The sequence below is a fragment of the Dermacentor albipictus genome, chromosome 8 (genome assembly GCF_038994185.2).
Source record: "Dermacentor albipictus isolate Rhodes 1998 colony chromosome 8, USDA_Dalb.pri_finalv2, whole genome shotgun sequence".
Lineage (NCBI taxonomy): Eukaryota > Metazoa > Arthropoda > Arachnida > Ixodida > Ixodidae > Dermacentor > Dermacentor albipictus.
The window spans coordinates 81108182-81130558 of NC_091828.1; the positions used below are offsets into that span (position 1 = coordinate 81108182).

Consider the following 22377-nt stretch of genomic DNA (forward strand, 5'->3'; position numbering starts at 1 on the left):
GGGATTGGATTGGAGCAAACTTTATTTAGCCTGCAGTTGGGCAAGGTTCTCTTTTATGTACCGACGAAGCGAATAGTTATCCGTTTGTATAATTAAAGAACGCTGGATCGAGACATGGTGAGATAGAAGGTGCTTGAATTTTCCTTTTCTAGGCAATCTAAGCTGCGCTGTAGTAGCTCGAGAATGCTTTAGCCATTCCAGTTGGCGCTGTAAAAAATGCTTTATGGTTTCAATGCGAAGTTGTAGTGCACTGATGGGTTTCGCGAACATAGCATAGCGTGCCTCGCCATACCGACAGTCGATTGTTACCGTTACGTGATCAGGGGTGTGCCGTATTGTCGATAAAGGCTACTGAAGGCCACAATGAAACATTTAATCACTTTCAATTAATTGGCTCTCGATCTTAACGAAACTTTTCTGTCAGGTGATTGCTACTATGGTGTTTGTGAATTAACTATGTAAATACTCTACATGACGCGACGTCGTGTTAGCAGCCATGAGCAATTCGTTTTTTGGAGGCCTGTTTCAGAGGAGGATGAAAGTAGCAGCAAACTTTTTTATAAAAAATGCACGCCTATTTTTTAAAGCATCATTGAATGACCATATTTGAATATAACAACACACCAGAGTAAGAAGAATCGTTATGACAGCTTCGCTGGGCAGTGTCTTTCTAACATCGGATAACATGCTAACGCCAATTACCAAGATTTTTCTTCCATGTAAAATGCAATGTCTCTCATAGCTAAATACTAAGGGAATGGTTAAATGTTTAGCGAGGCATCATACACAACTTCTCGTGTTGAATTTGCAGACATTCTTTTTACGCAAAATTCACGGATAGACATGGCGCATATGTGCATTGCAAAACCAGTAGACCCCTTTAACGCTACATAGCTTGCGATATCCAAGCCGCAAAGTTCCTCGACAGAATGACAACATATAATGACATTACGAAACATTATAGGTTACAGAGGTGCATATTCCCGTGACCTCACGCAAAATTGTCAGAAAAGCAGTCTGTTGCATGGCGGCAGTTACAAACTAGGACGTATCCGAATCCTGCGCTCTCACACATCATATATCAGGATGTATATCCTACGGACAAATGCAAAACGTGTGAATCCAGAGCCACTCTGGAGCATATATTATGGGAATGCCGAGGGCTAAATAACAATAAAGAAAACGCGGCCTCTAGCAGCAGCCTTCGCACGCTCTGGGAAGCCGCGCTGCTCAGCCCCGCCCTCGAAGATCAATTATGGGCCGTCCAGCGGGCCGAAGATGCCGCCAGGACCCAAGAACTCCTGGCCGTCACCTAGGCGGGGCCTTTGGCCCTCCCCACCAACTCGCAGGGCACACAATAAAGTTCTTTCCTCCTCCTCCTCACGCGCATTTGAAGAAGAAACTGTGGTTAAGGCATGGCAGCTGAAAGAAACCGACGTATTCTTCAATACGCACGGCTCAAGACACCCGTACCCCAAGGGAACGAGCGCGCACGAGTGCCGAGCGAGCCGGAGCGAGCGGCGTCCTGGCCGTGACGTCACTCGCGAGAGGGCGCCGCTCCTAATTCTGCCCGCTAATAGATTGATCTTCCGACAGCGTTATCGACTTCGACTTCAGGTCGATGATTGCACCATGTTGGTTCAGGAAGTACATGCCGAGAATGACGTCTTGTGAACGCTGTTGGAGGATGACGAAGGTAGCAGGGTAAGTCCGGTCAGGGCAAGTCCGGCGAAACATGTCAACCATTAGGATTATTTCTGGATCATTCCTGAAACCTAAATATGAGCATTGAGGAATTTCACTAACTCTTGATTCTCCTCTCTTCATTTATTTCCTATCCACAAATTCCTTACACCGAGCCACGTTTTCTTTCCACTCATTATACATGATAACCAAAGAGTGAGTGAGTGAGTGAGTGAGTGAGTGAGTGAGTGAGTGAGTGAGTGAGTGAGTGAGTGAGTGAGTGAGTGAGAAAACTTTCTTTCGAATCAGAATGATTCGCATCCGATGAAATAGTGGGCTGGTGCACCCGCCGATGTAACGGCCAAGAGTTCTTGCCTCTCGCAGGCTTGTTGGACCACTGGACCGCCCAGAGTTGGATTTCCAGGTTCGAGCTGAGCAGCGCGTCCTGCCATCGCGCACGGAGGCTGTCGATGGAGGCTTCATTCGCATTCTCCTGTATTAGTTCCTGGTATTCCCATAGCATGTGCTCTAGAGTGGCTCTGGTGCCACACACTTTACATCTATCTGTTGTGTGTATGTCTGGATAAATAGCGTACATTAGTATCGGGCTCTTGTAGGATTTGGTTTGTAGTTGTCGGTTCTGGACCACTTGCGATCTATTGAGTTTTGGATGGGGTGGTGGATAAGTGCATCTCTGCATCTTGTAATGGTTGTTCCTGGTCATTCTGTCTTCCCATTCCCATACTTCGGAGGGCCCTGTCGAGGGGTCTATGTTCGTTGCAGCTCGGAATGTCAGCCCTCGAGCTAGGTTGTGCAACGCCGCGTTAGGGTTGTTCTCTCCCGTTGAGTCCGTGGTGTGGGCTGGTATCGATGGGATATGGACGCATCTGTCTTCCTTTGTTGGTTTGCCTTTTATGAGTATGTTTAGCGCCTCAGCTAAGATCCGGCCGTTCGCGAAGTTGCACCTGCCGTCTGGGAAACGCTGATTATATAGTAAGCGTTCATTACGCATCTGTCTTCCTTTGTTGGTTTGCCTTTTATGAGTATGTTAAGCGCCTCAGCTAAGATCCGGCCGTTCGCGAAGTTGCACCTGCCGTCTGGGAAACGCTGATTATATAGTAAGCGTTCATTAGTGCTATTGTTAACGCTAGAGCTTCTTCCTCCACCGTTTCGATGCGTTTCGTGTTGAGAGTCAAGCTTGTGCAGCATTGTCTGTTGTGGTTAAGTACTGCTGCGACAAAGCCGCGTTTGTTTGTAACATGCTGCGTCTACAAAGACTGCGTCCTTGCTCCTTCCGTAGTTCTGCGCCATCTTCTTTGTACTGCTTTTTCTCCTCTCCGCGCCGTGCACAGGATGCATATTCTTGGGCAAGGGGGTACCGTGAGTTTGGCCATTATTGCCTTGGGTATGTCCAGTTTGCCTGCATGTTGCGTGTGGTAGCGCATCACCACTTTATCTAGGATGTGTCTGCCCACCATCGTCTTGGAGAGGCGCTCGTATTTCCCTACACGTTGTGCGTCTATTAGCTCCTCTAGCGTGTTGCGCAGTCCCAGCTCTAGGAGTTAAGCCGTGATCGGTCTTAGCATGAGTCCAATCACTTGTTTATATATCTTCCTAATCAGGCCGTCTAGCTTCTTCTTTTCTGCCGCGCCCCATCTGTGGTATGCCGCCACATAAGTGATCTGACTTATGACGCACGCCTGGATGATTCTCATGAGGCTTGCTTCTTTCATTCCCTCGTGCCTGTTGGTGATTCTCGGGATCAATCGCATCGTCTGATAAACTTTAGTTTCAATTTTGCGAATAGTTTCTCCGTTGGTGGCCTTGGTTTCTATGATAATTCCCAACACCCTTATCTTCTCGACTTTGGGTATGGGTTGGCCATCTTGCGTCATGAGAGTATGTCTTTGCAGGTTTTTGGGTTGTAGTTCTTGGGAAGTGTCCCCTGTAGCGTTGGTCTGTACTGCAACAGCTCAGATTTTCCGGCCGAAAATTTTATACAGGCGCCTTCTAGGCATTTCTCGAGTGCTTCTTGTAGTCACTATTCAATCGATTCATCACTGCCATCGTTTATACATAGCTTAATGTCGTCTGCATAGATTGTGTGGTTAAGTCCTTCGATTCCTTGTAATGTTCTAGGAAGACCAATCAGAGCCAGGTTAGAGAGCATGGGCGATACAACCGATCCCTGCGGTGTGCCTGCCCTGCCAATAGGCACTTTCTCGGACGTCAGATCTGCTACCGTAATTTTTGCCTCTCTATCCGTTAAGAAGGTTCGTATATAGCTCTACGTCCGCTCGCCCAAGCCAAGGTTGCTGATTTGGTGCAGTTTGGTTTGGTGTGCCACATTGTCGAATGCTTTCTTGAGATCTAGCGTGAGGATGGCTCTAGTCGATCTCCCAGGTTTGTCTATTACTTGGTGCTCCAGTTGCAGCATGGCGTCTTGTGTAGACAGGTTTCTTCGGAATCCTATCATTGTGCTTCGGAGTAAGTCATTGTCTTCTATATAGTTGGTGAGCCTCGCAAGGAAGGCATGCTCCATTAGTTTGCCCACGCAAGAAGTTAAAGATAGGGGTCTTAGATTTCGGAGTTGTAGTTGTTTGCCAGGCTTTGTATTAGGATGACTTGTGCCGTCTTCCACTGCTGTGGTATCTTTTCTTGTTTCCACCACTCATTGATATATTCCTGTTAGTTTGTCAGTGGACGTGTCGTCCAGGTTTCTGAGTTTCTTGTTTTCAACGGCGTGTGGGCCCGGTGATAATTTGGTGTTGTGTTTGTGCAGGACTGCTGCTATTTCTGCTCGCTAAACTCTTCATGGAGTTCGGAGTTGTGTTCCCCCTCGTATACGGGATAAATACACGGTGATGCCTGTTATATGTATTTGAGTTCGCCTCTTTCGAAAATTCTTGCTCTGTTCCTTTACACACTCACAGGATCTTGTGCATGTTTTGCCTTTACACCGTTTTGTTTCCTTTGGGCTAAGGGGATATTTGTGTAACCTCCACGTCTTGCTCGTGCTAGGTTGCTGATCCATCTCCTTGCATAGTTCCTGCCATTGTCGTCTTGAGCGCTCTTGTGCATATTGTTCTATTTCTTTGTTTAATAAATCTACCTTCTTCCTTAATCTCCTGTTATGTTTCTGCGTCTTCCGTCACTTCTGCATCCCTTGTTTGGCCTACAACATGTGCGAGAGCCTGCTGTCTATCGCTTCTAACTGAGCCTCTTCTGGGATCCCCTTCGTTGACTTGGAGATGTCTTCCTCTAGGTTGGCTGTCCACTGGTTAACGTCTGTAACGGTTTCTATGTTCCTCTCTTCCCTTAATTTCAAGAATTTCATCCAATCAACTACTTTGAGTTGATTACCTGTGCGTTTGTCGGGGCCTCCATCAAGCTGGATTTCGAAGATCGAGTGGTCGTTCCCCACGTCTTCCTGTGTATTTAGCAGTCTTATGGATTTTACATTCTTTGCGAAGGTGATGTCTGGTGTGGAGTCGTCACAGACGCTGTCGCCTTGCCTTGTGGGCGTTGCTGAGACCATGACGAGGGTTAGACCTTCCTGCTTGGAGTTGAGCCATGGATTTTTGCATTTGATGTGGATGTACTTGTACCCCCACGTTGTGTGGGCGGTGTTAAAGTCTCCACCTATTATCACCTTCCGGTCCCCTGATATGTTGAGCGTGCATTTGAATAGTGTTAAGAATCTGCGACTCTTGAATTCGGGACTGCTGTATACGTTTAGAATAAATATACTATTATTTGTATTCCTTGATTGTAGAATTTCAATTAGTATGTTGTCTATGTCTGTGGCTCGTGTGTCATGTTGTACGACCGTATGGTCTCTTCTGACTAGGGTGGTAAGGGCCTTCGTTTCTCCTACGGCATTGCATATGGATTGGTACCCTGACAGTCTGGCGAGGCCATTAGTTTCTTGTAAAATTGTTACGTCTTGGTTGTGTTTCGTTTTTGGTTTTGATACAGATTCGATTTTCTATTTCGGTAAGCTCTGCAATTCTATTGGCATGGGGTATATCTGCTTTTTCTTTGCCCGGCCATGATTATGCTGTGATATTAGAGGCCATCGGTTCTAGTATCGACAGCCTGAGCAGAAAGGATGCCTTGGAAGTTGCCTGGACTGTTTCTATTTCCTTTTGAGAGGCTATAATCAAAGATGCTCTTGACATTTTGAATTTACTCTTTTCCATTTGGCTCCCTGATGGATGAGCATGCTGGCTTCCCCTCCCTTTCTCTCCGATTCAGTTTTGTTGCACCCTTCCCAAACATAATTCTCAGTCAGTGGCGGCTCTTCCGTGCCTCTAAGGTAGACTTGCGTAACCGCAAAAACCCCTATTCCTTCTCTATTTACCTGCTCCTCAATCTGTACGCACTTTTCCTTTCTTCTGTCACCCTTCATGTTTATGTAGCCTATTGCATAGCGAGCTCACTTTCTTGTTTTCCTCCTTTTATGCGTTGCATATTGCAATCACTCAGTTCAGCCCTTGGGTGCGGCCGGGCAGCCACCATTGAGGGTATGAGCCATTGCTCATTGCTGCGCGTCTCATATGTGGGTCTAGTCTCTTTTAAGTTTGCTATGTTTGTTATTAAGTTGCTTCTATTTTTATGCGTTGTATATTGCAATCACTTAGTTCAGTCCTTCGGCGCGGCCGGGCAGCCACCATTGACCTTTAGCGCAGCCACGTGACGTGACGTCACGACAGCCGGAGAAAAAGCTGGGCCCCTACTCGCGCAATATGCAACGCATTCTTAGATTAACCAAGCTAAGCCTGGCCATTTGTTGTTATTTCTCTTTTTAAGGGCAATGTTATTTAGAGGTATCGGTAGCGGACATTATTACTACCTACACTGGCCTCCTGCTCGCCCGTGCGCCCCCTTAAAAAGCAACCGCGCGACCCGCAAGTCGTCGGCCCAGTTCTCGTCCAAGCCTGTGGTTGAAATGGGTGCCGTCCCATTGCAAACCACCACACCTCGTCACTTTCCTCTTTACTTCTACAACCTCGAAAGCTTTATTTCGGCTCGTTGTGCGGAGGGTCTTATTAGCAGTCACACCGGCTTTTTGTGCGTTACTGTCATGTACAGGCACCTCCGGCACCATGGACTCCACGATCGGCATTTTAGGAGACAGCTCGCACAAATAGTCTACGCCTTTCGCGAAGCGCTCGGCTAGTCCTGTTCCTTTTCTGCTTAGGACATCATTTAGCTCACCGTCTATTACGACAACGCTGCGTCCGTGAGCCTTTTCCACGAGCTTTGCTTTTGCTCGCTCCATGACAGCGCCCAACGTTCGTCCTAAAAATGTCCCTACCATCAGTCTTTTGACACTTTTCACCCTCTCCACGATTGCCTCTGAGCACCTAGCCAGGTTTGAGTCGCCTGCGATAATCACCCTTTTAAGTTCTCCTACTGCCGAGGCTTCTCGCTGCTTTCCTTTGTCATCCTTTTCTGTGTGATTTGGACTTGACAATGGACATTGACTCCTGCGTTCCTGCTTTCCCTTTGTGGCCGCATCAAGGTAGGTGCCACTCTTTCCCGCTACGTTCTCCCCATTTCGCACGTATTCTCCGTGCTTTGGTGCCACGCTCTCTCCTGTTGCGTCTTGTGACTGCAATAAATTGTGACGACCTTTGTCGCTCACGACGGTGGCCCTATCAAGCTTTTCCTCGGCTACATGAAGTGTTTTTTCTGATGCCTTCCGTGAATTACGCTCCATATTTAGCTCATTTTTGTGTGCTTCGACCTGTTTGACAAGCTCATCTTGGGAAGCCTCCACTTCCATCAGCCAAGCATCCACATTACAGTGTTCGCCGATTGACTTGACTTCCTTTCAATTCTCCTTTGTCCGCTCGTCTACCTTGAGAAGCCCCCCGCACACTGCACGCATTACCGTCTTTCTTGCCATGTGTTGCACTTGGTTCTTTCCAATACAAACACAGAAGCTTTCAGAGCACGTGCCTCATAGCGAAGGCCCATACGCAAAGAATCTAAATCCTTAAAGTGATGCAAAGTGGTTATCACCAGTACTTCACAAGCAAGAAATGCCGCACAGGCTTAAGGTATGACGCAAGTTCCCACGTGTTCAAACACGCAGCCCCAATATCAGTGTCCTACCAATGCAAACGTACTACAACCTCTAATTGCTAATAGTGTTACGACTTCCAAAGTACTATTTGAACGCTATGAAGACTTAACATCCCACACGGTTGCACGCGCTGAAACACGTGGCGCGAAAGGACGCTCTGACTATCCTGTAACGTCGAATATACAGGAAGCACACCAGCGCACGAACCTGCCGTGGTTGCTCAGTGGCTATTGTGTTGGGCTGCTGAGCACGAGGTCGCGGGATCGAATCCCGGCCACGGCGGCCGCATTTCGATGGGGGCGAAAACACCCATCTACTTAGATTTAGGTTCACGTTAAAGAACCCCATGTGGTCGAAATTTCTAGAGTCCTCCACTACGGCGTGCCTCATAAACAGAACGTGGTTTTGGCACGTACAACCCCATTATTTAATTGTTTAATACCAGCGCGCGCGAAGAGAAGAAAAAAAAGAAAATAAATGTAGCCAATTACTATATAAAGGCTTAAAATCAGCAAATCAAAAAGACAAGCAAGCCTAACGCATGCGCTGGAAAAAAAAAAATGTTTTCATCGCCACCACGGAGCCGTAGAAAACCACTTCCGTCCGCCACAACATTCATCGAAACAACCAGCGATTTGGCGGAGGGAAGTGCCACCTGTAGGTCTTGAAAGGAACCGAGTGCGCTTCCCTTTGGCCGTTGAGATTGGCGCGCGCGGGCCCGTGCAACGCAAATATGGGAAGCAGTGACGGCTCATTGAATTTTACACCACGCTGGGAAATGGGTTTGTGTTTGACTTTCCCCATAACTTAATTATGGTTTATTGTATACTCAAATTGGAACCCGACGCTATCATGTCTGTAAATTGTGGATAAGTCGTACTTTACGATTTTTCTGACATATTTTTGTCGGAGAAATTCTATTAGGCCAGTAATTGTTTGTGCTACATGGTGAGACTGCGCGGCTGGGTATTTGTAGTTCGGAATGATTTCTGCAGAAACAACGGTCGATGCTGGACGCGCACGCCGAGGCCACATTTTATGCCACTTAGGGTCCTAACCGTTATAAAGTTCGAATATTCTGACCAAAGCTGTCGCGTAACAGATTATATATTCGTATCGCTTTGCTAATACTGAAGTACCATGTATATATGTTATCTCTTTGAAATCTTTAATTACAGCTCGCTTTTGTGTAAATGTTCATTCTGCAAAGGAATAGTGGCGTACGGATTGAAAGAAGACATTCAATGGCGGACATACGATTCTTCCAGCTCACGCTTAGTTAAGATTGACTGTCTAAACTGTGATTATACAAGTGGTACGCGCAGTAACAAAGAAGTTTTAGAATGTAAAATGCTAATAATTTAGAGTGGTAATAACTTGATTTTGATAATCAGCTGTTGGTAGCTCTTTACAGGGCTCAGGAATGCACTGTTGGTGCTTACAGGGAAGTAAAATTTCGTGACAGTTTTACTTTGAGCAAGAAGCATGTAAAACACAATTGATAATTTTATTTATCTCTAATAAGTTAAACAGAACGACAATATTCAAGCAAATAAAACCCATGTGGGCTCCGTGAAAACTATCAAATGGCATGTGCCCTCCTAAGACAATCGATGCGTTTTCAGGTAAAACAGTGCCTCTAAAATTATCGAAGTATACATAGGCGATTTCTGTAGAAAAACCTGAAACTTAAACACTGATGTAGAACCATTTGAGAGACTCAAAAGTTGCAAGAACGTTGCTGAAAGGAACAGTCGCTAAGTTTACACAAGCCTTCAATAGGCTTTAAGAGATTTGAGTCCTCAACACGCAACAATAATGCATCAAAAACTCTATGCGTCGGCAGAAATAGAGGCAAGTTCAGCCTCTGAGCAATTTAGAAGCCTACATCTTGTGGTATACAAAGTGAATTCACGACACAAAGTCAGGTGCGTGTACAAAACTCAGCACGCATTTCAGAGAGCCCCTTTCATACGACAACCTAATATGGGCATAACTTTTTTTCAGCTTACACTTCCATATATTTTATTGCGATAACATTTATGTGGACACTGTGACGATCGTCATGAAGTTCGAGATAAGCTGCAAGGAAGTTAAGATCGCGGCCGCACGACGTATGCTGTTCCTGCGAGGGAATGAATTGGAGGTCAATCCGAGAAGGTGGTGGCTTGGTGCGGCGGCGTCTTCTCGCCCGTGAGCGGGAGAAAAGCGACAGGGAGCACGCGAATTGTCGTGTGCGCAAGGGGGGGGGAGGGGGGAGGGAGGGCGGGATCGTATTTGTCTGCGCGGATTCTCCCGCCTCGGTTGCGCGTTGCGTGGCTGAGCGCGGCCGTGCGCCCTATCTTGGAGTTTATCTCTGGTGGGTTCGAAAGCTAGCCAATCTGAGGCTTCGTGTGCGCTGTGTTCTCGTGGACAGGGTGTGTTGAAGCAAGAGAATGCCGGATGGGAAAACACTCGCTGCTGCAACATCTCTTCAGGACAGCAGTGTCCTGACAGTAAGTGCGCGAGGGGATCGAGACAGATGTGTAAAATTATGTTAGCGGACGTGTGTCCCTGTGCTACTTAACATATTTAATAGGCGAATATTCCAGAAGGTCATACAGATGACTAAAGTAGTAACTTTACTGTGCATAGCTGTCTAATATTATACTATCCCAATCAATGAGTTACACCTCGAAGAACTGGGACTTTTCAGCGAGCGTTTTCACTTCCAGCGTTCAACCGTTAATCAAAAAATTATAATTTTTAATTGCGTTAAGCGTGCTCTTTGTTTTTTAAGTGGTGCTGAGCGCTTATAAACTATCAAACAAAGGAAGGTAGAAGTAATAATAATCTGAAGTATTCTTTTTCGTTTTCAAGCAGTGAATAAAATTTGCTATAACGCACTTGTCTTGTTCATGTGTCTAGCCAAAATGAAATGTGTGACTGCTGTGAGGAAACTCTGAAATTGGCTACAGAAACGTGACGCCTATGTTTATGTGAAAAACGAGCTAAAGAACTTCCGAGGATTACGATACCCGCAAATGCAATGTTTTTGCGCAGTTTTATGTGTGCTTTAATTTTACGATATAACAGCTGGCGCGGGCAATCTGTCTCGCGCGGCACATTGCAAACGGAGCGAAGTGTGGTGCGACAGCCGCGCTAACCGGGAGTTGTGCGAGGCGGCGCGTTGGTGATATGTGGGCGCGATTCAAAGCAGCCTCCACAGACAGACCAACGCTCATGCAGCACTTTGTTTCTGTATATGGTATCGGTGGACGCGATACATTGTATCGGGGAACAGACAACGGCATGCTATTCTGGCGCCATCTCATGGGAGTCGTCGCCGCAGAGCCCACCTTGCACGGCACTATGCCTTTCCTTTCACCCTCTCGCCATAACCTCCTCCTCCGCTTTCCTCCTCGCGCTCTCTTCGCTATCGCCATCTTTCATCCTCCGCTGCACTGTACGTTCGCTCTTCCTTCACTATGCTGGTTCGCTTGGTTACGCCGAAGCCGGCACCAACCGCGAGTACAGGTGCCTAACAACTGCACTCAAAGATAATCTTTTTTTGTAGCTATAAACTTTCACCTATAAAAATAATTGGTGCTCAGTGAATCAGTATCAGAACTCTTCAGTTTGCAAAGAAATATACAGGTATTGTGCTAGTTTTTCTTAGACGTATTCAAAACATCATGCTCTGCGCTATGTATATTTAAATTGTGTACATGACACTGGTGTCTTTTTGCTGCAGTTCCTAAATGGTACAGAAGAGATTTACCTGGAGAGTATTTCAACGAACGTAGATGAATATGATCGCTGTGAATGCCTGAAGTCAACATTCTTGGGGAACGGAATTGATGGAGTTGAACGCAATATAAGATGCTACTACTACGTGCGCTCAGAGTGAGTAAGACTTTAATTGATTCAAACTAGATGTTTTCTTTTAAAGTACAGTTCCCTCAGAGGAGCACTTTGTCAAACTGCAATGGTAACTTCGTTGTCCTGGTCTTAAAATGGGCACGGTAGTTCATATGCAACGAGAATATAAAGCCTGGCTCCATCGTCTCTTACAGCCAACGATAAATTTATCATTGAAGCCATTGACTCGATATGCCACAAATTGACACGTTTACAGCTGTGGCCTGTGGCAGCAAATATTTCTTCGTACTTTATTGAGATATATATAACCTGCGGAATAGTTTTTGAAATTCAACAAGCCAAACAATTTAAGTACAATGAAAAATCTTTCTTTTTTCTTTCAGAAGAGTTCGAAAGGTTAATTTAGCTATAAAGAATATTTGCGAAAACGTTCTCGATAATTTTTTAACGTTCATAGGATTAGATATCAGTGCGACTTCTTGTCGACAATTACTACACCTGCATATGGTCCATGTAAACTTCAGGTTTATCTCATAAACAGGTGTGATAGACCTTGTACGAAGACGTGGTGGATGGCTCTGCCTGCTCTCGATGCGAGCCTATATCAACCGTGATGAACTGCACTGCGGCGGCCACTACGTAAGCTGTAGCCTCGCGGGGCCTATCTTGGAAGCGATCTACGATGGAGACATAGTGAACCGAGCGATGATAGCTTCATGTGCGCTGGATTATCCCCGCTTAGTTCACGATGAAGCGAGAGACAGCACGAAGGACAATTCACTCAAGCAAGCAGGATTCCATCCTGAAAGCGATCTCGTCTTACATGACGCAGGGACGGCCTGCCGGGTTTCTTCGTTGGACAGGCATATAAATGCATACGCACTTAAAATAAGAAAATAGAGTAAAAAGCCTAACATGCGAGAAGAACACCAGGTATTTCTGACGTTTCTGACAAACGCATACAACACGCGCTCAGAAACCTCCTCCGTAGTGCATAGGCAGAGTCCTATATTCATGGAGCAAAAGCGCCCACATTTTCTCTCTCGCCCGATTTTACTGCTGGTGATCCCTCCCTTAACGGCTGGCGATCCCTCAAATGTCCTATAATAATAATAATAATAATAATAATAATAATAATAATAATAATAATAATAATAATAATAATAATAATAATAATATTTATTGTTGCCATCTTACAATAATCGTACATCAGAAGGCAGGCCCGTCAAAGCCAACGAAGTGGCTTGCGTGACTTGGCCCGGCATGTCGGCAAACAAAGTCAAAATAATAATAATAATAATAATAATAATAATAATAATAATAATAATAATAATAATAATAATAATAATAATAATTTAATAATATAATAATATATAATACTAATTACATAATAATAATAATATAATATTATTATGATAATAATAATGTCCACTATAATACACGATCCCTTGTGTATTATAGTGTGTTCATTTCGGTTGTCTTGTTGTGTTGTCCTATGTGCGTCTTTAGAAAACTCAATGCACCTTTGGCGTCAAATATTTATAATATTCAGCCGCAGAGCTGCGTACTTGAAAATGTAAAGTACGACTTTAGAAATGTCAATGCACTTTTAGCATCAGAAGTTTATGAGAACTTTATGCCTATAAGTTTCAAGATTGACATTCATGCGATCCGTAGATTCCGCGTCCTCCGCAAGGTGCCGCGATGGGCCCGCTCGCTATCAAAACGCCTTTGAAACGTTGTGCTTGGATGGGGCTACTTGGGCTATGTGAGTCTAGGTGCATGAGCGCTGCCATGAAATCCAGCCGGAGTTCGGAATGCTCGCGCTGAAATGTCCATGTCTTTCCGAGCGTGAAAAAGACAGTCTGCACAAAATCCAAAATAATTTCCGGCGCCGGTGGTTGTTTTGGCTGGTATTGCATGACATCATGAAAAAATTTCGGGGAAGGGCTCCATACCCCCGTCCTCCGGCTACGCCTCTGAGCGTATATCAAACTCGTATTGAAGACCGAAGTCCACAAAGAACAATTTCTTCAAGATTGCATTTCGCTCAAATGCGTATGCAATTAAATGACATGTAGGATTAAGAAGGGTGTCAGCCGGATTGGTATGGCCTTTTGACTAGATGTTTGACTAGGTGATTTGGAGTTTTGTTGTAATGGATGATGTCGCCTTGTCTGCCTTCTTTTTGTACGTTCTGCTCGTTGACATTTCATAGCTTTTGCTCAAATTATTTTAGGTATAGTTCCTGTGCATACGTCATTCTCTCTATTTTAATGAATACCATGCTAAAAAGTGCTTGTGTGGCTCAGTTGTAGAGCAGCTGACTCCCAAGCAGCGCGCCCGAGTCTGATGCCGACGGGAACTGGTTATTTTTGTCCTATTCCCGGCAATAGCCTCGATAGACACCAGCTGTGGTGGCGGACGACATTGCCAACCATAACAGATATTGAAAATCAATGTCCTGTCGCCAAAAATTTGTTCTGCGCCGCCCGAAACCAGTTGGACTACATCTGTGAAGTTACCAGGAACCCGTGAACACCATTCTCATCCAGGTGGGCGAATTTGTGGCTTTTCTACGGGAATTTATGCTTCAACTACGCGAACATCGTAAGCACGGTAGCCGTGGACGCGGCACTAGACGCGTCCTCCATGGCTCTCTTACGGGGCTATCACCCAGACAGCATGCGAGAAATGGAGCTTTCGACCGCTGAGATGCCAGTTTTGATGAAGCTACGGAGTATACCATTAAGAAAATGTTAGAACAGTGCAAGCGAGCAACCTCGACGCCCGCCCATTCCGACCATCAAGGCAGCCACGGTGGAGTCAGTAACCGCCACGTCCCCACTCTGGCTCTTGGCAAGCAAGCTCAAAGTAAACACTGGAAGACACAAGTTATGCCCAAATTCGGAGCGGAAGGCGCTGTGGTCACCACCAAGCCAAAGGGAAATCTCAACCTCGCAAAATTTAAGGGCAGCAACCAGATCGGGGAAGCAATGTACGCTTACGCCAGCATTCGCTGGGCTTCGCAGGCCCTCGCTATTTCGCCGGCCTGGGGCCAGAATATAATTATTATTGGCATCAACAACGCCCAACTCATTCGTCCGGTCTTTGTGATCGCACAGCTCTAACTCGGAGGACAGGTCCAAGTGGTTCAAGCCTATCTAAAGTCATCGGACAACACAAGCCGTGATGTTATTCAAGTGGATCCCACAGCCACTGAAGCGGATATTACTCAAGCCATTTATTCGCCAGAGGCTCCAGTAGGAAGAGTCCGAAAATTAGGAGAGTCCAACGTAGCAGGGATCACGTTCGAGGGCCAAAAGGCGCCTTTCAACGTTTATTACTGGGCAGAAGTGGTGCCCGTTCGCCTCTACCACAAGACGACGCCGGCCTGCCCCCGCTGCGGCACGATCGGACATCGCGCCGATGTTCGCCCTAATGCTCAGGCCGGTCGACGCCAGGCTTGCGACAAGACGAATCTAGAAGAGGGTCAAGAGTGGTAACCCAGCTGCCTCATTTGCAGGGACCCTCATGCCACGGTATCAATTCAGTACACGCAAAAGTACAGGAGAGGAGGTGCTGGAACTGGGGCCAGGCAGGAGCCCGTCAACGGAAAAGCCAATCAACAACATTCCCGGAACGCTGGATGGAGCGAAGCCCTCAACCTGCAAGCTCGGACGCAGGGGGAGACCCCTTCGCCTCGACTGTATGCGGGAGCCTTCAGAGGGGGCCCTAGAGGAGGCAGTCGTCCAGCAGACAAGCACGACGGGCCAGAGCCAGAACTCAGTCCCGGAAACAAAACGAGCAGCAACAAGGTGAGCTGGGCCAGTGTGGTTGCCTCCCCTCCCGTCACGTTGTCTAATGAGAAACTTAGGGCTGAGAACGAAAGGCTCAAGCTATAAATACAAAAACTTAGAGAGAAGACGGCAGCGAACGATCCTGGAAACTCTAGAGCACTTCAGGAACCCTCAGCTCAGGCGATGGAGAAGGACAACCCTCCCCCGGAGCCGTCAGGTAGTGCAACTAGGTCACCCCCATGTATGTCAGAAATCGGCTGAGGAGCGTCGGGCGGCAGCGTAGCGTTGGCGGCTGCACCCTCGAGAGAGGAGTGTATGACACGTGCAGATTTGGACGCAATTACAAAGAAATTCAGTGTATGGATGGAAAGCACGGAAAAGCGCATGCGGGAGGAAATCGAGAAAATGTAATGTCGCATGCTACCTAGCCTACATGCTAGCGTAGAAAGAATTGAAGAGACGCTAAGCAAAAAAAAAAATTGAGCAGAACGTACAAAGAATGATAGAGCAGACAATTCATAAAATGTTAGAGCCGCATCTCTCAAAACCCCATGCTAAATAGATTAGGATCGACCATAAGTTACAAGAATTCGCTCAATGCTCGTGTACTAAGACACCCAGACTGACAGGAAAAATGAGCACTGGCCAGAAAGCGTCTGATGATGCGCTTGACTTGAGTATAGAACAAGGACTGACCTCTTCCAGTTTGCAATATGGCTCGTCAAACTAAGTTAACACTATTGCAATAGAACTGCAGGGGTTTAAAACGTAAGTATAAATCCCAGCAACAGCATGTGGACTGTCTAGATGAGATGCATGATGTAATCGCGTTACAGGACGTTAATGTGGCAGTTTCACTCAGGTAGTACAGTACGCATCAAATTAGCACTTCGACTTGCATACTTGTACATAAGGACAGTACGGCTTCAACTAGAGACTTCGAACTTAATGCTGAAATAGAACATGTGTTTATTCGTATCCTCCCTAACACTCGTTCCGGTAAAGGGGCGTAGGTACTTATATATACAGCCGCCCGAAACACAGGACAGCAGTCTTTGACAAAATTTTTCGGAAAGCAGCGCAGGCTGCAAAAACTGCGCCTCTCGTTATAGGGGGGGGATTTTAACGCACGCAGCTTTCTTTGGGCTTACAACAACGAGAACGTAAAAGGCAGCAAATTCGCTGCAGCAATATCGGCTATGGCTCTTACTATTCTGACAGAACCGCAGCTTCCTACAAGAATACAAGAATAGGTAATAGCGTTTCAAGGGACACATGCCCCGATTTACCACTAGTCAAAAATGTTAAAAATTGCGAGTGGCTAAATACGCATGAAACCGTAGGCAGTGATCATTATATACTCCGAATTCGCCTAGACCAAAATAAGCATTGTAAACACAGGGGACGAGCCCGGCTTACGGATTGGTCGCTTTTTCGAGAGTCTAATGGTCCTCAACTCGACTCGCCTATTGAAGAATATGAGCAATGGGTGGAGTTGCTATTAGGTGCCAGAGATAAAGTCGCGAGAACGCTGCACAACTTAGAGGATGACCCGGCAGTCGATAACAACCTGCTCCACCTCTGGGAGGCCAGGAGAGGCCTCACCAGAAGTTGGAAGAAGCAAAAACGCAATCGCAAGCTTAAGATCAAGATCGCTGAAATTACGTGACAAGCAGTGGAATACGCACGCACCTTAGCCATGAACAACCGAGTAATAAAGTGCAACTCATTGAGAGGCGGGCTCGGCGTCAAGGCCACGTGGAGCCCCCTGCGATGCTTCATCGAGCCCAGCAGGACGAGCGGAGAGCAGCAGCGGAACCTCAAGAGAGCCCTCCACGGCTATGAGGGTACGGATGAGCAGCTGGTGGCCGCCCTGACGAGCAAATACCTCTGAACGACCAAAGATGACGAGCCTGTGTTGCAGTATCAAGGCAACGATAATCCAGAACTCGACAGAGACTTCGAAGCAGAAGAAATACAGGCGGCGCTTCTAACCATGAAAAGAGGTACCGCGCGAGGACGTGACAAAATTACGGTCGGCTTGCTCGCCAGCATGAACAAGAAGATGCTAGGCAAGCTGACGGATTATATCAATGAGTGCTGGTCAGCTGGAAAGCTGCCCCTGGCATGGAAATCGGCAGACATCAGCTTTATCCCTAAGCCGGGCAAAAGGTAAATATTGACAACCTCCCTCTGATTTCGCTCGCTTCATGTGCCGGCAAGCTGATGGAGCAAGCAGTGCATGCTAGACTTTCAGCGTATTTGGAGGAAAACGATTACATGCCCCACACCATGTTTGGCTTCAGGGAGCGCCTATCCACTCAAGACGTACTGCTGCAGCTCAAGATGCAAGTTATTGACCCACCCAACAAACACAGTAGCAGCGCCATATTCGCCCCGAATCTCAAAGGCGCTTTCAATAATGTGAAGCACTCAAAGATTCTGGAGAACCTGTGGAAGACACAGTGTGGAGGTAGGACTTTTGAATACATCAGAGACTTGCTACTAGACAGACAGGCTCATGTAAACATTTGAGATTTTAGGTCCCAGCCAGTCCCTATGGGCACTAGGGGTACGCCACAAGGAGCTGTCCTCTCTCCTCTGCTCTTCAATATTGCCCTTATAAATTTGCCTGAACAACTCGATCGCATAGAAGCAATTCGGCACGCCCTCTATGCAGATGACATCATTGTCTGGGTGACGAAAAGCAGTCTGGGGCAGATGGAAAAGGCGCTCCAAGAGGCTGCTTGGACAGTCCAAAAATATGCCGAGGAGTGCGGACTGCGCTTCTTTCCGGAAAAATCGGCACTTCTAATCATGCTCAGACGAGAAGATGAAGCCCCGGTCAAAATTACGGTGCACAACGCTGCGATCCCTGAAGTCGAGACAGTGCGTATCCTGGAACTACTGGTTAACAACAAGGGAGTCAACGCAGTAATGATTACTCAACGCCGTACATGATGCGAACAAGTAATGCGAATGATCAGACGTATCGCCAATAAGACGAGAAGGATGACGGAGAACGACACTCTTCGGTTGGTCAACGCCTTTATGCTCAGCGGAATGGTGTACGTGGCTCCGTACCTTCGGATGAGGAGGTGCGATTTAAAGCATTTCGATGCCATGCTCAGAACAGCATATAAGAAGGCACTAGGACTGTCGGCCAAAACGTCTACAGAGCACATGTTGCAGTTGGGGGTGCACAATACAACAGATAAAATAATTGAGGCCCACCTATTAAGTCAATGTGCAGATTGGCAGGAACATAAACGGGACGCTAGGTACCGGAGGACCTGAATATCAGCTGTCCTTAATATACGGCAATGAGACAAGACATTCCCGAAAGAGTGGCGGGGCAAATTCGCGACACTGCCCCTTCCCAAAAACATGCACCCAGAATATAATCAAGGAAGGAGGAGGGCAAGAGCTAAGAAGATGGACCATATCTATTATGAATTAGAGAGAGCCTTCTTCGTGAATACTGTGGGTCCGGTGGGAGGGGTCGCCAAAATATAGGTGGCGCATCAAGGGCAGATGGCCAATGGACTTTCTGTTCGGCACGGGGAAATTGCAGAATTGCAAGAGGTGGTGATCGCCATGGGCGGCTTTGCATCCTAGTTGCGAATACATTATTACAGACTCACAAACTGGGGCCCTATGGCGTAATACCATTCCAATATGTTTTTATTCCAACCTTCTGACGTCAAATTTGTGTAACCGCCTACGCAAGCATCGAGCGGTCACCCACAGGGTTGTCTGAACAGGCCAATCAAACGCTCTCCTCGTTCATTGGAGGTTACTTTCGCTTGCTTGAAAAAGGAATAACATTGCCTACACTGAGTGGCTTGCTTTATCTAATTGGCTGACAAGATGCGAGGAGCACGCTCAAGTGGAGAGGGATTCGATGGGGCCGAGCCACTGCACTGAAAATCGATAATCGGATGAAGAGGGTGGTGCCGGCGTCTGCGATTGGTCCGCTTTCCTTTACTTAGCTTGCGGTGGCTGTTCGAAAATCGCGGCGACATGCAACCAAAGGTTAAGAATTACGCTAAAACCGATCCTCAGCAAAGAAGAGTTGGCAGAACGAGATCGTAAAAGTGCCGAAAGTGCTCGAAAACGTTACACGGCCACCCAAAAAGTTTGATGTAGCCAGTGCGTGACTGATCGGCGGCAGCCATCTTTTATTCCTTTCAGAACGGGGCAGACTGCGGCTATTCACAAGAAAATTCAGTTTTGTTCGGCGCGTTAATGCATCTTGTGAGTTTGTGGTTTTGTGATGTCGCGTGACAGGCAGATGAAGTGGGTGCAGCCCGAAAACATTTGACCCATCGCCTAGGGCTAATGGTGAAAAGGCGTCGAATCATAAATAACTGTTTTTCTTTTCTTAGGTCAAATCATGCATAATCAGTGTATGTACGTCATATCAGATGGGGAGATTTCATGCTTTTCGTGGCGTCACGTGACAGAGAAATGAAGTGGGGGTGGTCCGAAAAGTTTTTGACCAATCGCGGAGGACTGATTGCAGAATTGGAACAGAAAAGTTTGGAGGAGTTTTACTTTATAGCACCCCTGCATATTGAAATGACACGTGGGGCGGAATTGCACCGCTAGCTGGAAGGATCCTCAAACTAACTGGGGTATTCGCTCCGTCCAAAGAGCTAATTTGGGTGCCAGGTCACGAGGGTGTGGAAGGAAATGAGTGTGCACACGCTGCCGCTTTTCTCCACCGGGGTCCCTCTTCCTCCCGCCCCGAAGACTCGGACTTCCCAGCACCATTATTAACTTATGCAGACGTATTACAGCGCTCGCGCTTATCGCGACGAAAATACTCGGGCGCGACTAAGGGATTGGATAAATCAGAAGAATGTCATTTAGAAGTATTACAAACCATGTCATTTAATAACCCAATCAAGCTACATGCTATTGAGCCACAATCCTTTTCGACCGAGTGTAAATTCTGCGGGCAGAAAGCAGATTTGTACCATATGGTATAAGACTGCCAGGCTAATAGTGCCTTAGAAACTATAAAACAGCCAGCGTGGGAAGGATGGGAGGCAGCCCTGTCCAGCTCAACCCTCAAGGACCAGCGAGCCTCGTGGAAAGAGTTAGCGCGGCGGCCTTGGCAAACGGAATTGCGGAATAAGAATCCGGCCACCATTCTCCTAATTCCCCTCCCCCTTCTCTTTAAATAAAGCGTTTTCATCGTCATCATCGATGGACAGCGCATATTCAGGCCGTCTAAGTTCAATGTTATACTTGACGGTTCTATGCCAATAAGAGAAAGTTAAGGGGCTCTCAAATAACATGATTACAGGCCCCATACTTTTTTGCTAAGTGACAGAGGAAACTGCAGTGGTACCACCTAAATAACTGCATTGCATGAATTTTATGGAACAGGATTCCTAATAATAGTGTCGCAGCACTGCGCGACTGAGGCAAAGAAAGAAGGAGTGTGCGCGGGTGATCTCGGGGTACTCTGCTCCGGCTGGTCCTGGCCTGTAGCTTCCCTCTCGGACCTCGTTTCACCCTGTAAATGAACATCATTCGTAACATCTTTGGCGGACGTACGGGGCAAATTCTTGGACGATCCTGGGGCCTTATTCTGTAGCGGTTCACTTTGGAATCGGTTCGGTCTGGCTGTTACCATTGGTCGGCGCTTCGTTGTCGTCATCCATGGTTGGCGGGACGACAAATTTTGTTCACGTCGCACAGGTTGTCAATAATCTGGAAAGGAACCGGTTCCCTGCTACGAGAGGAACCGCGAAGAAGTGGTTCGCTCGAGGGTCACGCGTGGTGGCGAGCATGATGTCGAGGGTTGCTAGGGCAACCGTGGGTGCCTGCTAGTCTCGCGCCAGCTGACAAGCTGGCACCTAGACGAGACGAGACAGAGACAACAATGGCGGCTCCTTTGGTTGTGCTGCTGGCGAGTGCTGAAAGAGAACGACGTGACGAGAGGCAACGACGCGGCGCGTTCGGCATGGCCGAAGAAGAGTTTCGAATGCATTCTAGGCTCTCCACAGACATAGTGCAACGTTTTTGCGGTAAGCTGGAAGAACATCTCGGACCGCAAAGATTTCGTGGTGTCGACACTGCGATGAAAGTGCTGTGCGCGCTGCGGTTTTTTGCCACCGGGAGCTTTCAGCAGTGCGTCGGGAATGAAGAAGCGATTGCACTGTCGCAGCCTTCGCTCAGCCGAATCATTACAGCCGTCGCCGAGGCCATAACGGTTGTGGGCAAAGAAAAAGAATGGGTTAGATTCCCATCCACGGCGCAACAGAAAGCCGCCGTCAGCTGCTGGCCCAACACACACGACGCCTTTGCTAGGTAGGGGTGCACCTCGACAAATGAAACGAGTATTTCGCGCTGCCTCGCTGAAACATGAGGACCCAGTCGCCTGTCCTTGTGCGACGACATCGTTTTGGTTTCGGCGCGCGTACAAGTCCAAAAAGTAAACAAAGCGAGGCAAGCTGTTTGCATAACGTATGGCACACCAACTAGCGACTAAATAAGAAAACAACACAAATAAAATTACAACTCCCACTAGCCGTCTGCGCCGCAAGCTCACATTTATTACTGAAAATTATATCTGCAAGTGTTCTATACAAACTAATGTCTTTTTTTATCAAACCAGCAACATCCTTCAATTGTTATACCGTCCCCCAAGTACAAACAAAAATGATGACGTGATCTTGCAGCAGACCACCGCTCGTTGATTTAGTTCCCCTCACGCCGCCCCGTTCCACTCGTTCTCCGAGTGACGTAATCCAGACGTAACAGCCAGACCGAACCGGTTCCAAAGCGAACCGCTACAGAATACGGCCCCTGGACGACCCAGCTCTACAGACTGTCCGACGGAGTAGATGCTTGGCCGGTTTACGACCACAAGCAGCGGGCATGGCCGATTCCGGAAGGTAATGACGACCCCACCTACGGCGAACC

At 47.2% G+C, this 22377-nt stretch overlaps 1 protein-coding gene across 3 annotated transcripts in view; it reads left to right on the plus strand.

Moving 5' to 3' along the window:
- Positions 1 to 22377, plus strand: part of LOC135898603 (uncharacterized) — a 218032-nt gene that overhangs the window by 95978 nt on the left and 99677 nt on the right. For 2 of the 3 annotated variants that reach the window (XM_065427649.1, XM_065427650.2), the window contains exon 5: positions 11511 to 11662. The exons of the other annotated variant lie outside the window; for it this stretch is intronic. In XM_065427649.1, coding sequence (XP_065283721.1) covers positions 11511 to 11662 — 152 coding nt within the window. The remainder of the gene's footprint in view (positions 1 to 11510; positions 11663 to 22377) is intronic. 3 annotated transcript variants of the gene reach the window in all.